General features: G+C 36.6%; 1 protein-coding gene across 2 annotated transcripts in view; it reads left to right on the top strand.

The window, feature by feature from the left end:
• The first annotated feature begins 1,079 nt into the window (after positions 1 to 1,079).
• The window catches only part of JAK2 (Janus kinase 2), a 139,916-nt gene continuing 121,759 nt past the window's right edge, over positions 1,080 to 19,236 (top strand). The window contains exons 1-3 of one of the 2 annotated variants that reach the window (XM_081279363.1): positions 1,080 to 2,355; positions 3,137 to 3,263; positions 13,970 to 14,220. In XM_081279363.1, the coding sequence (XP_081135489.1) occupies positions 13,995 to 14,220 (226 nt within the window). In that variant the 5' untranslated portion in view covers positions 1,080 to 2,355; positions 3,137 to 3,263; positions 13,970 to 13,994. The other variant, XM_081279362.1, reaches the window with a different exon arrangement.

The raw sequence follows: 19,236 nt of genomic DNA, 5'->3' as shown, positions 1-19,236 counted from the left end.
ACTATCTAAAGAGCTCCAAAATCCCCTAATACACAGAGTAAAAAGAGATCAACATTCCAGCATAGCATTGGCTTAAAATCATATAGTAGGGAGGAGAGAGACTTTTTCTCTCTGAATAACACTAAACAAGTTACTTCATCTATCAGTGTGGGTAGGTAGAGAATTTCTCAATTTCTCGTTTTGTAAGCTTATGGATAATATATTTTGCTTGTCCACCTTATCTTCCATACCCAAATTTCTAATATAAAAAAGAAATTCCTGCCGGGCATGGTGGCACATGCTTGTAATCCCAGTGACTTGGGAGGCTAAGGCAGGAGGATTGTAAGTTCAAAGCTAGCTGAAGCAATTTAGCAAGGCCCCAAGCAACTTGGTGAGATCCTGTCTCAAAAAAGAAAGAAAAGAAATGGATTGAGGATGTGTCTCAGTGGTAAAGTGCCTCTGGATTCTATCCCCAGTACAAAAAAAAAAGTCCCCCCCCAAAAAAAAATTCCTGAATATTCACTAGTTCCAAACCTCTTTTCCTGGAAAACAGGGTGGGAGACAGTAACAGACATTGCCAAATTGAATAACACATCATTGCAAAATATAGGAACATCATTTATTACAATGATACATGCACATAGTTTCAGAGTTCTAAAACTTATTTTTTTTCTTCAGGAAAGATAATCTTTTCCCACAGTTCTGTTGTTTCTAATTTTAACAATGACTTTATGGCCATCTTCAGCACTTCTTTGTGTGGGTTTGTGTTCCAGCCTTTACCTCAGCAAGAGTTTTTGTTTATAGAAAAGGAAAATCTCATGGTGGTTGTTGTTTGTAATTTCAGCCTTAATATTTTAGGCAGATTTTAGTTTCTAACCAAAAAAAAAAAAAAAAAAAAAAAAGGAGCTCCATCATATTTTGCTTATAAGACAGTAACCACAGGTATGCAATATCCCTGTAAATTTTCCCACCTCACATCTTATGAGAAAACAATGGCTCTAGTTCATTGTTTAGTCAGTGTGAATTCAAGTCATTTCATATCCTGCTATCATTTGCTCAGAGATCTTCTGCAATGGGTCGTATGTAGGAAGAAATGCAGGGGTTGCACTGATGAAGTTTATTTAAAGAAACACATACAAGATAGATCTGAATGGCAACATCTTTTATGTAAGGGGAAACAGAAGCCGTAAGTGCATCACTTCATTCAGGTGGACAAAATACACTCTGGTACTCAACAAAGCCTTTTGCTTCACCTCTTGTCCCCTCCTTCACTGTCATCCAGTCACAATGACTTATTTCCTGGTCTTTCAATTTGCCAAACACATTCCCTTCTTAGGGCTTTGTTTTTGCTAGTCCCTCTACCTTAAACTCTTCGTGGATTGTCACATTCTCATTCTACAGAACTTTGCTGAAATGTTAACTCCAACAAGTCTTTTTTGGCCTCCATAAAATAACGTTCCCCTCACTTTTTACTCCTTGAGTATTATTTTTCTTAGGGGCAATTACACACCCAGTACATTACACATTCAAAGCATACTTTGTCACTTGTGTGAAAAGACAGGCTCCAACCTGACAAGGAAATGCGGGTTGCCTTCATCTAGGACCCAGTAGGCAACAGGTAAATGTTTCAATGAATGAATAAGGCTCTTAACAGAAGTTTTCTCTTCATTCGCTGTGAGCCTAATTCTACCCTCTCCCTTTTTCAGCAGAGGTGGCTCACTGGAGTCAGGGGTTCATTCGGGATTGTATTGCCACCAAACAGCGCCTGTGATCCAGTTGTTCCGACCCTTGCGGCCCAGAGCCTGGGTAAGGACGGGTCTGCAGTACCCGGAACGTGGAAGCGAAAGCAGAAGGGGACAACGTGCACTGGAGGGGAAACTCTCCGTGCGGAGGCAGCCCTTCCTCCTTTGGTGCCAGCCTGCGTGCAGTGGGGCCTTCCCAGCCCGGCTGACTCATTCCCAGCCGCCTTCACGGCGGGCGGCGGCCACATACACGCCCATCTGGGGAGTGCCGGGACCAGTGCTGACACCGAGCCCCTGCCAGGCCCCGGCGCTCAGCGAGCCGCCGCTACCTTAACTTCTTCGCGCGCTCACGCCGGGGGTTGCCCCGGGAATCTCCACGCGCGCACACCAGCTTCCCGAGAGGCCTCGGTCCTGCGTGGCCCACCCTTTCCAAACCCCGGCGAGCGCCAGGAAAAGCGTAGCCCGCCGAGCGGCGCACGCGCAGTCAGGAGAGAGTCCCGCTGCCTCCCCGGCCCTGCCGGGAGCCTGCCTTAGTCCGCCGCCAACTGGCGGTTCGACTCGAGGCCAACGCGGAGGCTGAGTCCGACGCAAACAGGGCGTCCTAAGCAGTGTCGCCTACGGCGCTGAGAAGACGGTGTGGCTCGGGAAAGGGTGGAGACAACGTCTGTGACGGGCTTCCCGGCTGCCCAAAGTGGGAGTGGTGTGGGCTGCAGGAAGGAGAGAGGAAGAGGAGCCGAAGGGGGCAGCAGCGGCCGCCGCTAACGGCCTCCCGCGGCGCTGACAGGCTAGGCGGGCGCCCGGCGCTCTCCGGAGTTCGTGCCGCCGTTTCAGCCACCTCAGGCCCGTGGGCCCCTGAGCCCGGTCTTGCGGCACCCGTCGGGGCGGAGGGCTGCCGCGGCGCGGGGACAGGCCGGGTCCTCGCCGCCGAGGGATGTGAGTGGGAGCCGAGCCCGCACGGGAGGGCCCGCGAGGGCCCAGCCTGGCGGACGCTCGGACCCGTGTTGGGTCCCGGGCTTCGCAGACCTTGGCCCACCGGAGGCACCGTGAAGGAGCAACTCTTTAGGGCTTGAGGACAGTCCCTTGTCGCCCGATCCGCGCAGCCGGTGGGTGTTGTCGCTGCCTGGCGTCTAGATGAGGGCAGCAGTTGTCTCTCCAACCCCTTACCACCTCGCGATCCCCGACTCCCCCCCACCCCACTCCGGCCAGTGGCAGTGAACTTTGCCAGAAAATCTTCCTCTTTAAGACAAAACCGAGGACGTAATGCCTTGCTGTTGATATTTGCATCCGTGTGTCCCTCGTAGTCTCTCCCTCCTTACTTGTCCCTCTTTAACATTTTTGAGACATCTAAACATCCTAGAAAAGAGCATCTATTTCCCCTGGATTTCTGCGGTAGTAACAGCTGCTTCTATTTTTAGGTTTCAGAAGCAGGCAACGGGAACAAGATGTGAACTGTTTCTCTTCTGCAGAAAAAGAGGCCCTTCCTCCCCCTCCCGCGACAGTGGTTATGATATCCTGGCTGCTGTCCTCTATTGCTGCAGTAAGGTGAGGGTGTAAAGGCGAGCTGTGTGTGCCTAGGAAGGTTGGATGCCTGTGTGGACAGGCAGGGCTCCTCTTGCTTACTCTGAAAATGGCAGAGCTGAACTTTTAATGTTGCCTTGGGACAATAATTTTGAGATGTTTATTGTTGCTCTTAGATATTTCAAGAAACATTTCTTGTTGATCTTAAAAGTAACATGGCTTTGCAGAAAAAAGCAAAGCATCCCTTTCTCTTTATCTTCAAACGGCCAGAAATTCTTAAACGTTCAGAGGGATATTTCCAGGTAGTAAGGAATACCTATTGAGCTGTTCTTGCTGCTCTTTCTGCTACCACATTGAATTCTTCCTGGGTAGTTTTATCTGTCTGATCTTGCTGTGTCGGTTGAATTTACCCAGTTTACTTTCCGGTGGTTATTAATCTGTCAAGGGAAACTCCTTTCTCTCAATGAAAGGATAGGAACAGCTGAGTATGTCATAGAAAGGAGGAGAAATGTGGAGAAAGAAAACAGAAGTGGAAATAGGGAGATGTTGATTGCTTTTGGTTTCATAATAGGTTTATACAAGTGAGTTGTTGGGCTACTTCATATATTCTGATAATAACACCCAGCAGATTTGAAAATGAATAATCAGTTTTTTGGCCTCTTTCCTCCCATCTGCTTCATCTTTTACTTCATCAAGTGTGAGATTCACTTGCTTGTATGTGTAGTTATCTTTTGTAGTGTAATGTATGTAAATTAAATGTGTCCAGCACTTGCCATAATAGTGCATGTGTTTACTTGTACAGGAAAGCTGCAGTACTTGTTGGCTAGATGAGCACATAATGCTTATTTTTGCTCCAAGTGAGTAGTATTCTGTTTGGAGTTTATAGCATATTTGAAGGGACTGGTTAGGAAATAGTTTCTTTTAGTATCTTTTCCTTAGTGATTTGAGACAGGTGTCTCAGGTATGGGAGACAAATGTAATATCTTTCTCTTCCTGACCTGGTATTCCTGAAAGAAAGATTTTTAGGCAAACAGGAAAGAAATTTGGCTTTAGAGTCAGATCTATGTTTGACTCATGATATTCTTGCTTCTAAACACTTGTATTATTTAAAATGCCTTTGAACCACATTTTTCTTATAAGATTGTTATAGGCTTAAATAAGATGCATGTAAAGTAGTAAATTGCCTGACTGCTAAAGAAGTCTTGGTTAAGCCAGGCTGGTGCCTGGTGCTTCTCCCAGGGTTGAGGTGGGAGGATCACTTGAGTCCAGAAGTTTGAGACCAGCCTGGGCAATATAATGAAACCCTGACTGGGGAAGGCAGGGAAAAAAAAAAAAAAAGTCTTGACTGCTGTTGCAATTGGGCAGGCAAAGGGGAATCAAAGAAAGATAAGATGACTTCACATACAGTGATCTGCCAGTGACCAGTGTTTCTTGCTCTTTTGTTTGAGGAGCAAAAAGACTTTTAGATCTTGAACTAGCTAAGAGGTCTTGTAGCCTTTTACTATTATCTCTCTTTTTGAGCCCCATTGTCCTGCCCCTTGTAGCTTGTGTGCTGCCCCCCTGTGGTTCACTATACTAAGAATTTTTTTTTTTTTTTTTTTTTTTTTTTTTTTTTTTTTTTTTGTTCTTCCCCCATTATGTTATTTTTCCTTTTTTGGAGCCTTTTCCTTTAGTCTCCAGTTTCCCAAACTGTGTGATAAGGTGCCTGGAGCATCAGTGAACTCAGGCTTGAGTTCACTTCACAGTTTCAATGTCAGATACCTATATCCCTTTCTATAACAGTCTATCTTTGTAAAGCTATGTTTTCAAAGGATGCTCTGCTGAAAATCAACTACTAATTATTTGAAAGTTGGTGTGGAACAGGAAATTATTGGTAGTGTTTAATTGGATTCTGAAGTTTGAGAAGTTGTACAGTGCCTAACAAACATTAAATTGTAAGGATAATAATACTTATTAGGTTGTTTGAACATGCTGAAGTATTTCTTTTAGTGCAAGGATGTCATGAAAAAATTACTGAGATTCCAAGAGCTCCTTGATTGGAGACAATTTTGGAACCTCTGTGTTAGTATTTAGTTGGTTTTTCTGATACAATTATTGATACAAAAAGCCAGGGCCAGTTGATCATGACTTAATATATTTCCTCTCCTTTTATATCATTATAATTTCTGCTCAGTTCTTTCACTTTAAAACTAATTCTGTTGCTTACTTGTCATTACAGTTTTTTCAGTACTGGTCTGACACTATTTCTGATCATCTCCTTAAGCTGAATGTGATCCAAATAAAAATCATCATCTTATACACCTGTCTTACTTTGGATCTTGAATATCCTCCAAAGGCCCTTGAGTTAAAAGTTTGGTCACCAGCTTGTAGCACTACTGGGAGGTTGTGGAACCTTTGGGAGGTAGTGCTTAGTGGAAGGAAGTTAAGTAATTGGGGACACCCCTCTTTAGGGGGTGGTTTAGAACCCAGGCCCCTTCTTTCTCTTTACTTCCTTGCTGTCATAAGGTGAACAGGGCTTCTCTTCCACATGCTTAGCATCACAAGTTCTGTCACCGTAAGCCCAAAGCAATGGGCCCAAGCATCCAAAGAATGAAATCATAAACCCAAGTAAACCTTTACTGGTTTTAAGTTAATTATGTCAAGTATTCTGAAAACTGATTAACACAAAGCTAAAACTTTCCTTTTCCTGGTCATGTAGGCTTTAAATTAGGCATTATCTCTAAATTGCCTCTTCCATTTACCTTTTATATTAATCCATTCAATATAGCTATTAATTTTTTTTGTATATCACAATTCTACTTTCTCCCCTTCCCCACTTGAATCCCAAGACTTGTTTCAATGCTTAAAACATTGAACATTGTATAAGCTTCTCAAAATCTTGTCTCTTCCTCCAGCTTGTCCTAAGTAAAGTTATCATTATAATACTCCTTATTGTGGCATTCTCTTATTCCCATGTTTTAAGTGGCTTTTTGTTTTCGCCCATTAAATTTAACTTTGTTTTCCTGGCTTTTAGACATTCTATTAGTCTCTTCTCTGTTCAGTCTTTTGTCTAAGGATTCTCAGCACGTATTCTCTGCTGTAGATTGGCAAGTTAATGTCTCCATTTTCTGATAACAAGCTATGTTTGGTCTATCCTTTAACTTTTGCTTATGTTCTCCATCTTAATTCTACACCCTATTTCACAGCTACTTGTTATGGAACAACTGATCAGTGTGTCAGTCCCCTAATCTGGAAAATAAGAAGAATTATGGTACTTGTTCAACAGGATTATAGTAAGAATTAAATGAATTAATACATTAAAAGCTCTTAAGCCTTGCACCTTAAGATCTCCTTAAGTGTTAATTATTGTTATTATTAATTAATGCTACTATTATAATAATGAAATTCTATCTAATTTGTGCAATGGTTTCTCAGTAAATGTGTTTTTTTTTTTTTTTTGGTCTCTATATTCACATAACTTCATAGTCTAAGCACATCTTCACATAGTTTAATTATATGCTGTGTTTTGGTTGTTTGATAGTTATTTTCCTTATCTTATATCTTTTCAGTTTTATTGTGGATTTTTTGAGGCATAGTACCTTAGGTTTAAAAAACACACAGTGCAGAACATATGGGCAATATTCAATAAATACATATTCGTTGTAAATTAAAAAGGGCTTTAATCACCAAATATTTACTAATAGCTGCACCATAAATAGTATTTTGCTACATCTGAAGGAGATACAGAAAATATAAAATAGGTTCTTTTTTCTGGAGACTTATGGTATAATTGGGGATATAAGATAAATAATAAAAGTTGTAAATATTCGAGACCACTTAGGGTTGAAGTGAGCAGAGAAGGTTTAGAGAGGAGAAAGACTCAAACTAGTCAGGATCTGATTTTGTGTAAGAGAAAGGAACTTGTGTAGGAAGTAGTCAAAGATGAATATATATGACATTTATAGAGAACAGAAAATTTGACAGAAATGAATGCTTGTGTGAGAAAGTAGTAAGAAATCAGGTTAAATGTAGATTGGAGTTGGTTTATGGAGACTTTAAGGATTAGGATGAGAAGAATGTATTTTTCCCCATAGGTAAAGAAGAAGTTTTAAAAGTTTTAGATTGGGAAAGAGCTTTCTAAAATAAATATTTTAGGAAAATTAAAGTGGTGCCAGTACTAGTGTAGTATGAAATTGAAAATGAAGGGGTAGAGGTAGGAAAATATTCTCTGCCTGAAATAATGCAGAATTGGACTTAGTGGAAATAAGTCAGAGTGGAGAGATGTCACAAGACTCTGTCTTGGACTGGATAAAAAAAGAGGATATGGGGAGAGGAGTAGTTTAAAATGACTTTGAAGTTTTGATCCTCAGTGGCAGGAAATCAGAGGGTTTTGGGACTATCAGACATCTTGGAACATTTGAGCCAGTTCATACATTTTGTGCATAAGAAATGTTGAGACCCAGAGAAATATAAAAATGTGTTTGATGTTACTCAGTTAGTTAATGACAAAGAAAGAACTAGAATTTGATTATGATAGTACTGACAAAATTGTATACATAGTAGTGATTTGAAGTTCTATCTATAGTAGAGTCTATTTTTTATATGTTGAGTTTGAGGTGACATTTGATAGGCAAGTGAAAATCTATAGCCAGACATTGGGACATATGACTAGAACTTGGTAAAGAAATGAAGGCTGACACTCTAGTACTCAGAACTGAGTGTGGATCTGGTATTTAGTCTTGGGAATTGTCTATAATTGGAAAGTGTTCTCAATTTTAACACATGTTGCCAAATTAATATAGACATGATTTTCTACACCTTTATTAACAGAATGTTTTCAGATGACTTGGTCTTTGCTAATTTGAAACATGAAGATTAGACTCATGATGTTTTATTTATTTAGCAGTACTTGAGTTGAAACCAGAGGTGTTCTACCACTGTAGTACATATTCAGCCTTTTTTTTTTTATTTTGAGACAGGATCTCTCTAAGTTTCTCAGGTTGGCCTCAAACTCGTGATCATCCTGCCTCTACCTCTCTAGTAGTTGGGATTAGAGGCATGCACCACCTTTCCCGACTCATTATAAATTTAATTTTCCCTTAGTTCTTCTTTTTTTGGGACCTGTATCTTTCAGGAATATGCTTTGCACATTCTTCTTATCACGTTTTTAATTCCTTTCTCCCTGAAAATAATGTTCTGTTTCTCATTCTTTAAATTCTTTTTTTCTTTTAAGCTCTAGCCCATGTTGTAATTGTTCTGTGAAACTTCTAAAACTTTTCTTTCTTTTTAGTAATCACAATCATTTTCTCATTGTCAGTTTTACAGCACTTAAATTATTTATTTGGTACTTAAGCTATGTGTTAACTGACTGGAAATCATAGATTTTTAAGACTAGAGAAAAACATTTGTAATTTAATTTATTAATTTTATTATTGAAGCCAGGAAGGTGTAATTCACTTGTCATTACTTTGTAATAATAGTGGATTAAAATTATTTTTAGATCTTTTTTTTAATATAAGGTTTTTTTAAAATTATTTTTTTCAGTTGTTTATTTATTTATTTGTTTTTTTTGTATATGGTGCTGAGGATCGAACCCAGGGTCTCGCACATGCGAGGTGAGCGCTCTACCGCTGAGCCACAACCCCAGCCCCTATTTTTAGATCTTTTAGTTCACAGCTTAGTAGTGTTTTAGTCTGTTTCATTATTTGCTCATGGGTATTATTGATCTGAGAAGTCAGTGTCTCTTAGAGTTATAAAGTATATGAGTAAATTTTGATAATATTAACTTCTAAAAGTTTCACATTTGAGGTTCTGTGTTTCCATTGTATATGTATAGGTTGATTAAAATTCATTATAATGCTTATTTACTCTTCATTAATTTCACAACTTCCTTGTGTCCAGCCCTATTCTAGGCAATAAGAATGCAGTAGTGAATGAGACATCTAGTTTATTAGCACTTTTTGCAAATTTTTATTCTAGTGATATAAAACAATCAGTGAGCAAAAGAATAATCTAGCGCATAGTGGAAAAAAATCAGAAAAGTAGTGCCTGCTTGGAGCAGGGATTGGTGGAGAAGGAGCATAAAAGAACTTTCTGGGATAATGATAATTTCTGTAGGCTTTGGGCTACACAGGTATGTGCATTGTCCAGACTCATTGAATACACTTGAGATTTGTACATTTCATTGTACATAAAGGGGAAAATCATGTAAAAATCGAATAAATATAACTTACATGTGAGTTCTAAAGAATAATATGTTAAATATCCATTAAACCACATTCATTCTAGGAACTAGAATATTATCGTTTATTTGCACTTACATATGTGATTCTCTCTAGTTATTCCTCTGCTTATCTCCAATTATTTTGTATTAAAATTCATTACAACTCTTACTTAATCTTTATTTTTTTTAACTTTTTTTTTTTTTTTAGAGAGAGAAAGAGAGAATTTTAATATTTATTTTTTAGTTTTTTTCAGCGGACACAACATCTTTGTTTGTATGTGGTGCTGAGGATTGAACCCGGGCCGCACGCACGCCAGGCGAGTGCGCTACCGCTTGAGCCACATCCCCAGCCCCTAATCTTTATTTATTCAACAACTTCCATGTGTAAGGCACTGTTCTAGGCACTGGAGTACAGTAATGAATGAGACATTCATTTATTGAATTGGTTTGACATTGTTTTTTGCTTTTTTATTTTTTGACTTCTTAAAAAATATTTATTTTTAGTTACAGGTGGACACAATATCTTTATTTTATTTTTATGTGGTGCTGGAGATCGAACCCAGTGCCTACGGCATGATAGGCAAGCACTCTACCTCTGAGCTGCAACCCCAGCCCCTTGACTTGTTTTAATGTATATCTTGACCATGCACTTTTCATTTTTGCTTGTTTTGAGCTTTACAAAAATGGTTATTTTATAGCTTACAAGTCTACAATCTACTGTTTTCACTGCATTGTATTTCTAAGATTTATCTATGCTGTATAAAGCTATAGTCATTTATTTTAAAAATTGAGAACTGTATTCTATAGTGTATACATATGTTTTCTAAAATCCTGATTTTTTTTTAAATTAGGCAAACATTTATTGAATGCCTGTAGAATTCTAGGTTATGTTTGATGTGGTGTGATATTCATTTAACATCCTTTCTGTTCTAAACTTGTTTGAGTCATTCTAAAATGTAAAAAGTGATAACAACAACAAAAACACATATTCTAGATAAAACACATCAAGCTGAACATACCTATAGACTATAAATACAAAACAGACTAGGTTAAAGCCTGTGGTTTCCTTGTGTAGAAGCAGGTGCTGGGGTCCAGAATGATAAGTTTTACTGACAGCCATTGCTTTCTTCTATATGGGCTATTGAAATATTGCCATATGCTGCCTGGTGCTATAGTTTTGGATGAGTTGCAGGCTTAGGAATTCTAGATGATGCAGAGTTTTAAACACCAAAATGGAGCCAAGCATCCCTGCTTTGTGATTGAATTTACATTGTATATGATGTCTCTTCCTGTCAGAAATTTTAACTTGTTGTTGTGAGACTTCATGTTATATATGGATAGCTAGGTTGACCACAAACAAGAAGGGGTGATCACAGACTACACATGTGTTTCAGGGGTAAGGAAACAGTGCAATGAGCTTGCAAACCAAATTTCAAAATACATAAAGAATTCTAATGCAAAGAAAGATAGTCAACAAAATTGAAAATTGAAACACAAGCTGAATATTGTAGTGCACTACTGTTGTCCCATCTACTTGGGAGACTGAGGCAGGAGGATCACGATGTTTTCTGGCATTTCTGGATCACAAGTTCAAAGCCAGCCTGGGAAACTTTGTGAGGCCCTGTCTCAAAATAAAATAAAAAGGGATGGGGATATAGCTCAGTGATGGAGTGCTTGTGTTACATGCACAAGGCTTTGGGTTTGATCCCCAGTATTACAAAAATATATATAAAAAAGACTGAAACATGAATTTACTTATAAAATTTTTTAAAGTAAGCCTTTAATTGAAGTGTGACATAAGTGTATAGCTTGAAGAGTTTTCATAAGATGAACACATTTGTGTTAACCATTACTGACTATAATAGATTATTACCAGCACCCCAGTGGTCTTGTGTGCTTCTTGCACCTCCTACCAGTCAGTCTCTTTGTCCTTCCAAGGTGAACATAGTCCTAACTTTTGTCACCATGGGCACGAACAATTAAGGGATGTGCAAGAGAACTTGAAAGGCTCCCAGGGTTAATGAATAACTCTGCTAAGAAAAATTAGAGGGTAAGATAAAAAGGTGACTTTTGAATGCGTGGTTGCTGAGAATTTATCTGGAATGGGGGGAAAAAACAAAATCCTCAAGGCTTAAGGTTAAAAGTATATAGCAAATTTTGATTAAGATAAATAAAAATAAATCTACACCAGTATGATTGCAAAGAAATTATAAACATTGCTGTTAAACAAAAAAATATTAAAATGACTAGATAGAAAAATATGATTCTAATATAATATCAGACTTTATATCAACAGATGCCATAAAACAATATAGCAATATTTTATTGTGCTGGGGAAAAGAACTATAGAATTTTGAGAGTGAGGGCAAAATATTTTTTAATGACTACAACTTAAAAACCCACTGAAACTCACTGAAAGATCTACCAAAAGAGATATTTCCACAGGAAGAGGTAAGCCCAGAAGGAAGATTTAGAAGTCCAAAACAGTGGTGAGCACAAAGTGATATAATTCTAGCAAATTTGCTCTATAATACTAATAATTTATTTTAATTGACTTTTAAAAAATTGAACTAGTTTTGTTGATCTTTTCCGTTTTTCTAGTTCTTATTCATTTATTTCTTCTCTGGTCTTATTATTTCTTTATTTATAACTTTGGGCTTAGTTTTTTGTTTTTGTTTTTCTAGTTCCTTGATCTATAATGTTAGGTTATTTGAGATCTTTTTTGATGTGTTTATTGCTGTTAACTTCCCTCTTAGAACTGCTTGGGCTGTATTTAATTGAATTTCTACAGTTAACAAGAGTTAATAGATTACAAGAAATGGTTTTTAAATTATATATTTTTGAACAAATTAAAATTCTTTAAAATTTTGCACATTCAGTTGCAGATGGACTTCAAAAATCTTGTGGTTTTATATCTGTTCCAACAACTGTCAGATTTTTGTTTTATTTTGCCCACTGCAAGTTTCATGGGGTGGTATTTGAATAACTAAGCATTAACTCTAATATTTTCTCCAATAGAGTAATATTCTCGATATGAATATAGAATAAATTGAGTAAGTTGCAATGTACTTATTCAGTATTTTCTTTGTATCTGTATGACTTAGAGCATTGCTCCGCACATAGAAAATACTTTGAGTTTGTTTGATATTTTTCACATCCCTTCCCTGCTGCCTATGATTATATCTGTGGGAAAGGTTTTCATTTCTATTCATGACTCTTCTAAATACCAATCTCATCTTTTGGCTGCCAGCTCAATTCTGGTATAATTACCCAGTTAAATTTCTAAATGAAAACTTGCGAAACAGTAGTCCTTATACTTTTTACCTTCCAAAGTCAAGGGGCAATGTCCTTCTCACTTTCTTATTTCAGTTTATGGTTTTACATATGTCCTAAGTTTGAACTCTGAACATCATCTTTTACTCCCTTAGCTCCCTCTATATGTAGTAGCATCAAGTCTTGTTTTTATAGTACTTCTAATTCAGCTATTTCAGTTAAGATTCTTGCTCCTGTTTGAACTGCTGTAATAATTTTTTTAAAATGTTAATTATATCACCTTTCTAATTTGTTGTCTGTGGAATCAAGTTTTAATTCTTTGGCCTGCCATTTAAACCTTCCTTTCTTTAATTTTGTACTTATAAGTTAGGATTGCATTAATTTGCAAGTAACAAGATGTCTGACAGTAGGTATGTGATTTCTGGCACAGATTCAGCTGCTTAGGCCTGCTAGGTGTTTTATAATGGCCTTTCCTTCATGTCTGCCTCATGGTGTTGTGGTGACTGCTCTATCCTAAATTATGGTCAGATTCAGGTAGAAAGAAGGTGCAGAGAAAAAAGCAAAAAAGATCATGCCAGCTAGGTCAGCCTCAAAGATGGTCCTCAAAGAACCATCCAATAACTTCCACTTAAATCTCATTTGATGAAACATGTTCATGTAACTGTCCATTTGTGGGTAAGTACAATTTTGGGGAGGCACTTAGGTATCTCCAATAAAACTGAGATTCTGTATCAAGGAAAAAGAATATTGATTGAGTAGGTCACAAACAGTCTTGCCACAAGTATGCATGTGTGTTTTTAATCCTTTCCCTGGTGGTATAACTTCTCATACATTGCAATTCACCCCAATATATTACTGCACATGTCTTGTAGCTTCTTACTCTTTAGCACATTTAGTCTCTTAGAATATGTTTCTTCTTCCATTCATCTAAATACAATCCATTTTTCAAGGTCAGTTTTAAATCTTTTTAATGAAACTCATTGGTGATTCCAGCTTGAATGTTGGTGTTCTCCTGTAGACACCACTAAGCAATTGTCAGAGTAATTCAGTTGTTTTGTAGTCATGTTTCTTCTGCTGTCTATAATTGATTTTAATGGTTTTTTTTGTTAGTATTGCATATTTATATTATGATTATGATCTGATTTCTTGCACTGTGCTAAGGGCTTTGAGGGTCACTGCTGTCAAGAAGACTTCTTTGTGTATGAGGGATAATTTATTAATATCACTTTGATTTGTAATTTTTTTTCTCTAATAGGGCAATGTTCTGAGAAAGACTCTGCATGGGAATGGCTTGCCTTATGATGACAGAAATGGAAACAACATCCACATCTCTTGTACATCAGAATGGTGATATTCCTGGAAACACTAATTCTCTAAAGCATATAGATCCAATTCTTCAAGTGTATCTTTACCATTCCCTTGGGAAAGCTGAGGGAGATTATCTGAAGTTTCCAAGTGGAGAGTACATTGCAGAAGAAATATGTGTTGCTGCTTCTAAAGCTTGTGGTAAGTATTAAAAATCAGCATTTTTTCTTTGTACTGATAGATCATTGCTTTGATTATGCTACTCCAGTTAAGTGCATATGGATAATGCAGGTGTGTTTTAACATGCATAAAAAAGGATAACAGTACTAGAAGAGAATTTAAGGTGACTTTTCCTTGGGCTGCTTATAAATATTTACTGGGCATATTTTAAAGGCCGTATAAGGTGACTAAAAATCCTATTATGAAATATCTCATAACTTAATCTATTTTTTATTAGAGTATTTTAATTGTACATAGTAATTGAGTTAATTTTGACAAAATCATACATGAATGAATGTTGATTTACTCTGTTTTAGTCCCTGGTGCCCTTCCTTTCCCTCTTCTCCTCCTTCCTCCTACTCTCTTTCCTCTACAGATCTTTTATTTATTTATTTATTTATTTATTTATATATATATTTGTTGGGCACTTTATACATGTGCTAAAGGTGGAATTCACTATAGTATATTTATATATGCACATAGCATGATTTTGTTAAATTCATCCCACATTTCCCTATCTCTCCCATCCCTCCTCCCTTCCTCTCTCTCTCTTCCACTCCACTGATCTTCCCTATATCTTTATAATATCTGATCCCTGGCCCCCCCACCCCCTTGTTTCTCTTATTTTTCTTTAGTTTCCGCATATGAGAGAAAACATTTGACCCTTGATTTTCTGAGTCTGGCGTATTTCACTTAGCATGATGTTCTTCATTTCCATCCATTTACTGACAGATGCCGTAATTCCATTCTTTTTTATGGCTGAGTAAAACTCCATTGTGTGTGTGTGTGTGTGTGTGTGTGTGTGTGTGTGTATGTGTGTATAAAGCTTTTGATTTATGAATGTTGATCTTATATTATGCTACTTTACTGAATTCATTTATCAGTTCTAGAAGTCTTCTGGTGGAGTTTTTTGGATTATGTTATTAGCAAAGAGAGATAATTTGACTTCTTTTCCTATTTGTATCCCTTAATTTCCTTCTCTTGCCTGATTGTTCTGGCTGGAGTTTCAAGAAGTATATTGAAAAGAAGTGATGAGAGTGAACATCCTGTTTTGTTCCTGATTTTAGAGTAAATGCTTTTAGTTTTTTTCCATTTAGTATGATGTTTGGTTTGGGTTTGTCATAGATAGCCTTTGTAATGTTGAGGTTAGTTCCTTCTATCCCTAGTTCCTTCAGTATTTTTAACATGAATGGGGCTGGATTTTATCAAAACCCTTTTCTGCATCTATTGAAGATGCTCATATGATTCTTATCCTTAATTCTATTTACAGGTGATTTGCAGTCATTGATTTGCATATGGTGAACAAACCTTGCATTTCTAAGATGAAACTGACTTGATCATTATATATTATCTTTTTGATGTGTTTCAGAATGCAATTTGCTAATATTAAGAATTTTTGCATCTATATTCATCAGGGATATTGATCTATAGTTTTCTTTTCTCAGTGTATATTTGTCTGATTTTGGTATCAGGGTTTTTCTGATTTCATAGAATGTATTTGGGAGTGTTTCTTTCCTTTCAATTTTATGGATTAATTGAGAAAGAGCGGCGTTAATTTTTCTTTAAAGGTCTGCTAGAACTCTGCTGAGAATCCATCTAATCCTGTTTTTTTTTGTTTTTGTTGGAGACTTTTAATTGCTGTTTCAATTTCATTACTTGTTATTGGTCTATTTAGGTTTTCTTTATCTTCCTGGTTCAATTTGGGCAGGTCATATGTGTCTAGAAATTTGTCAGTGTCTTCTATATTTTCCAGTATAGTGGAGGTTAGATTTTCAGAACAGTTTCTCATGGTCCTTTACATTTCAGATGGATACAGATCCAGATACAGGAGATGATATCTCCTGTTTCATCTCTAATTTTGTTGATTTAGGTTTTCTCTCTCTTTTTTTCTTGGTTAGTTTGGGTAAGAGTTTATTAGTTTTACTCATCTTTTAGAAGAACCAACTCTTTGTTGCATTGACCCTGTGTATTTTTTTTTATTCTCTATTTCACCAATTTTGACTCTGATATTTATCATTTCTTGCCTTTTGATTTTGGAGTTAGTTTTTTTTTCTCCTAAGGTAGAGTGTAAGTTTATTTGGAATCTAGTTTTTAATGTAGTCACTCAATAAATTTTCTTCTTAGTACTGCTTTTATTTTGTCACAGAAATTTTGATGTTATATCTCTGTTCTCATTTATTTCTAAGAATGTTTTGATTTCTCTTCATTTCTTTTGTGATCATTTAAAAGAGTATTATTCAATCTCCATGTATTTATGTGTTTTCTATTTTTTTTTGCTGTTGATTTCTATTTTCATTTTATTATGGTCTGATAGGATGCATGATATTATACATATGTTTTTTTAAATTCGCTAAGACTTACATTGTGACCTAGAATATGATCTATTTTGGAAAAGGTTCTATGCGCTTCTAAGAAGAAAATAAATTGAACTCTTTTGTAGTGAAATATTCTGTAGATGTTTGTTATAAATAATATAATCCAGTGTTATTGTATTGTAGTCTATCCAGGATTTCATGTCAAGAAGTAATTTTTTTTTTTTTTTTGGTAATTAGGTGCACCGACCTTTGGGGGCATATATATTTATAATATTTGTATCTGTCGTATTGTTCCCTTTGCTAGTATGTAGTGGCCTTATTTGTCTCTTCTTATTAATTTCCGATTGATTTCTGCTTTGTGAGATATGAGACTAGCTATTCCTGGTTGCATTTGTACTATATTTGTGTGAAATATCTTTTTCCGTACTTTTATTGTCAGCCTATGAGATGAGTCTCTTTCAAACAGTTGGATCTTTGTTTTAGACCATTCTGCTAATCTATGTCTTTAAATTAGGGACTTGAGACCATTTGCATTCAGTGTTATTATAGATGCTTGTTCCTGCCATTTTTTTCTATATTTAATTCTGACTTGATTTTCATTTAGTTGATTGCTATTCTAGAGATCTTCATTTATTTGGGAGCTTTGGGGTTTGTTTTTGGGTTTCTCTGGATACAGTCTATCTTTGAATATTCTTTGTAGTCTGGCTTATTGGTCATTAATTCTTTTATTCTTAATCATGAAAAGTTTTTATTTACTCATAGATTTAAAAAGAGAGCTTTGTTGAATATAGCAATCTTGACTGGCAATTTGTTTTTTTTCTTAAAGCTTAGAATATCTCATTCCAGGCCCTCTTTGATTTTAGGGTCTGAGTTAAGTAGTTGAAAGTGAGCTTTGTTGGCTTGCCTCTAAATGTGAACTGACATTTTATTTCTGCAGCTTTTAATATTCTTTCCTTAATTTCTGTGTTAAGCATTTTGATTATGATGTGTCTTGGAGAGATTCTGTTTTGATCTTGTCTATTTGGGAACTATATGTGTCCTTTATGTGAATGTCTCATTTCCAGTACGGGAAATATTTTCTGTTATTATCTCATTGAAGATATTCTTAATGCCTTTAGTCTATATCTCCACATTCTCTTCTATTTCAAAGACTCTCAGGTTTGTTCTCTTGATGCTCTTCCAGAGTTCTTGTATATTCTGATCATGGTCTTTTATTGCATACTGAGTATTCAATTTCATATACCATGTGTTCAAGGGCTGAAGTTCTGTCTTCAAGGTCTGATGTTCTGTTTTCTATGAAATCTAATCTGTTGGTGATGCATTTAAGAGAATTTTAAATTTGATTCATTTTGACTTTCATTTTTAGGAATTCTGATTTTTTTCATTATCTCTATTTTTTTATTGAAATAGTCTTTCATTTCCTATATTCTCATAATTTGTTCCTTAGACCTTCTTTTAGTTCATTGGACATTTTATAAATCATTTTTTTGTAGTCTTTTCTGGAATTTCATTTACTTGCATATTGTTGGGGTATTGTGAAAATTTTTTTTTGAGTGGAGAGACTTATTTGCCTGTTCCCTTATGTTTTCATCCATCAATTGAGATGAAGTCCCCTTCCCTGTCTTCTTTGTTCTGGGACTTCTGTCTGTTTTTTGATGCATGAGTAGATGTTTGGAAGTAGGACTTGAGGTTCCTGCCTGGTTGTTCCTTCTTGGGGCCTGGTTAATGTTTTGATTTTTTTGTCTCCCCTATTTTATGTGTTGAAGTATCACCGAAGCTCGGGTGGAGTTAAGTTATAAATGAAATGAGATTCGCTGTTACTTGACTGAGTTGTATTGCTTGGTAGCAGTATCTCGTTACTTGAGCCTTTAATAAATCTTTCAAAATTAAAATAAAGACAAAACATTTAATTGCAAAAAAAATTTAAAATGGTGAAATAATAAAAAAATTAAAAATTCTTCATGAGAAATACAGGGCTTGTTTCCACTGAGGTTATCAGAATTATTGGCATGAATGAATTTTCATTTTTTGAATTTATTTTTGGGCTATCTAACCCTTGGCTTAAGGGATAGGAGTTCTATCTTTTTGTTCCTTATCTAGCTGCCAGGCACTGTGGCTAGGAGCCAAAGCTGGGTATAGTAGCTCTCAGCTTCCTGTCTCCCCGTATAGGGTGGGATAGAATTGGGAGTGCCGACAAATTGTGTACTTCTGTAGTGGGGGTGGTACAGAGTTCTAAATTGGAAGTTCCAGTAGTTGGGATTTAATCTTCACTGACGTTTGGAGCTCTGTTTGTTGGTATTTGAGATTTGATTCACACCCTCTGTTGCTGGGGAGATGCCGATCTCTGTAGGACATCTGGGTTTTAGGTCCCTCCCATGAATTATAATTTTAGAGTCTAGAGAAACTCTTTCTACCTGTGCTTCCCTCCCCTCAGCAGCTGTGCCTGTTGCTGACAGGAAGGCTTTCACATCTGAAACATTATTTCTTATATTATATTTGAAGATTCTGATTTTTTTGGTCTGTATGGTTTCTTTTACTGTATTGAATTTGAGTAAGTTCCCTTAGTTACCTGCTTTACTGAGGAGCAGTCGTCTGACTCTTTCCATATGTAGCTTAGGAACTGCTGGGAAGTGCATCCTTCCTCTCTAATCTGCCTCTTCTTTCTACTCTCATAACTCAATCT

This window comes from Spermophilus citellus, assembly GCF_964194105.1.
Source record: "Spermophilus citellus genome assembly, chromosome: 2".
NCBI lineage: Eukaryota > Metazoa > Chordata > Mammalia > Rodentia > Sciuridae > Spermophilus > Spermophilus citellus.
This window is presented reverse-complemented; position numbering and strand designations above follow the sequence as displayed.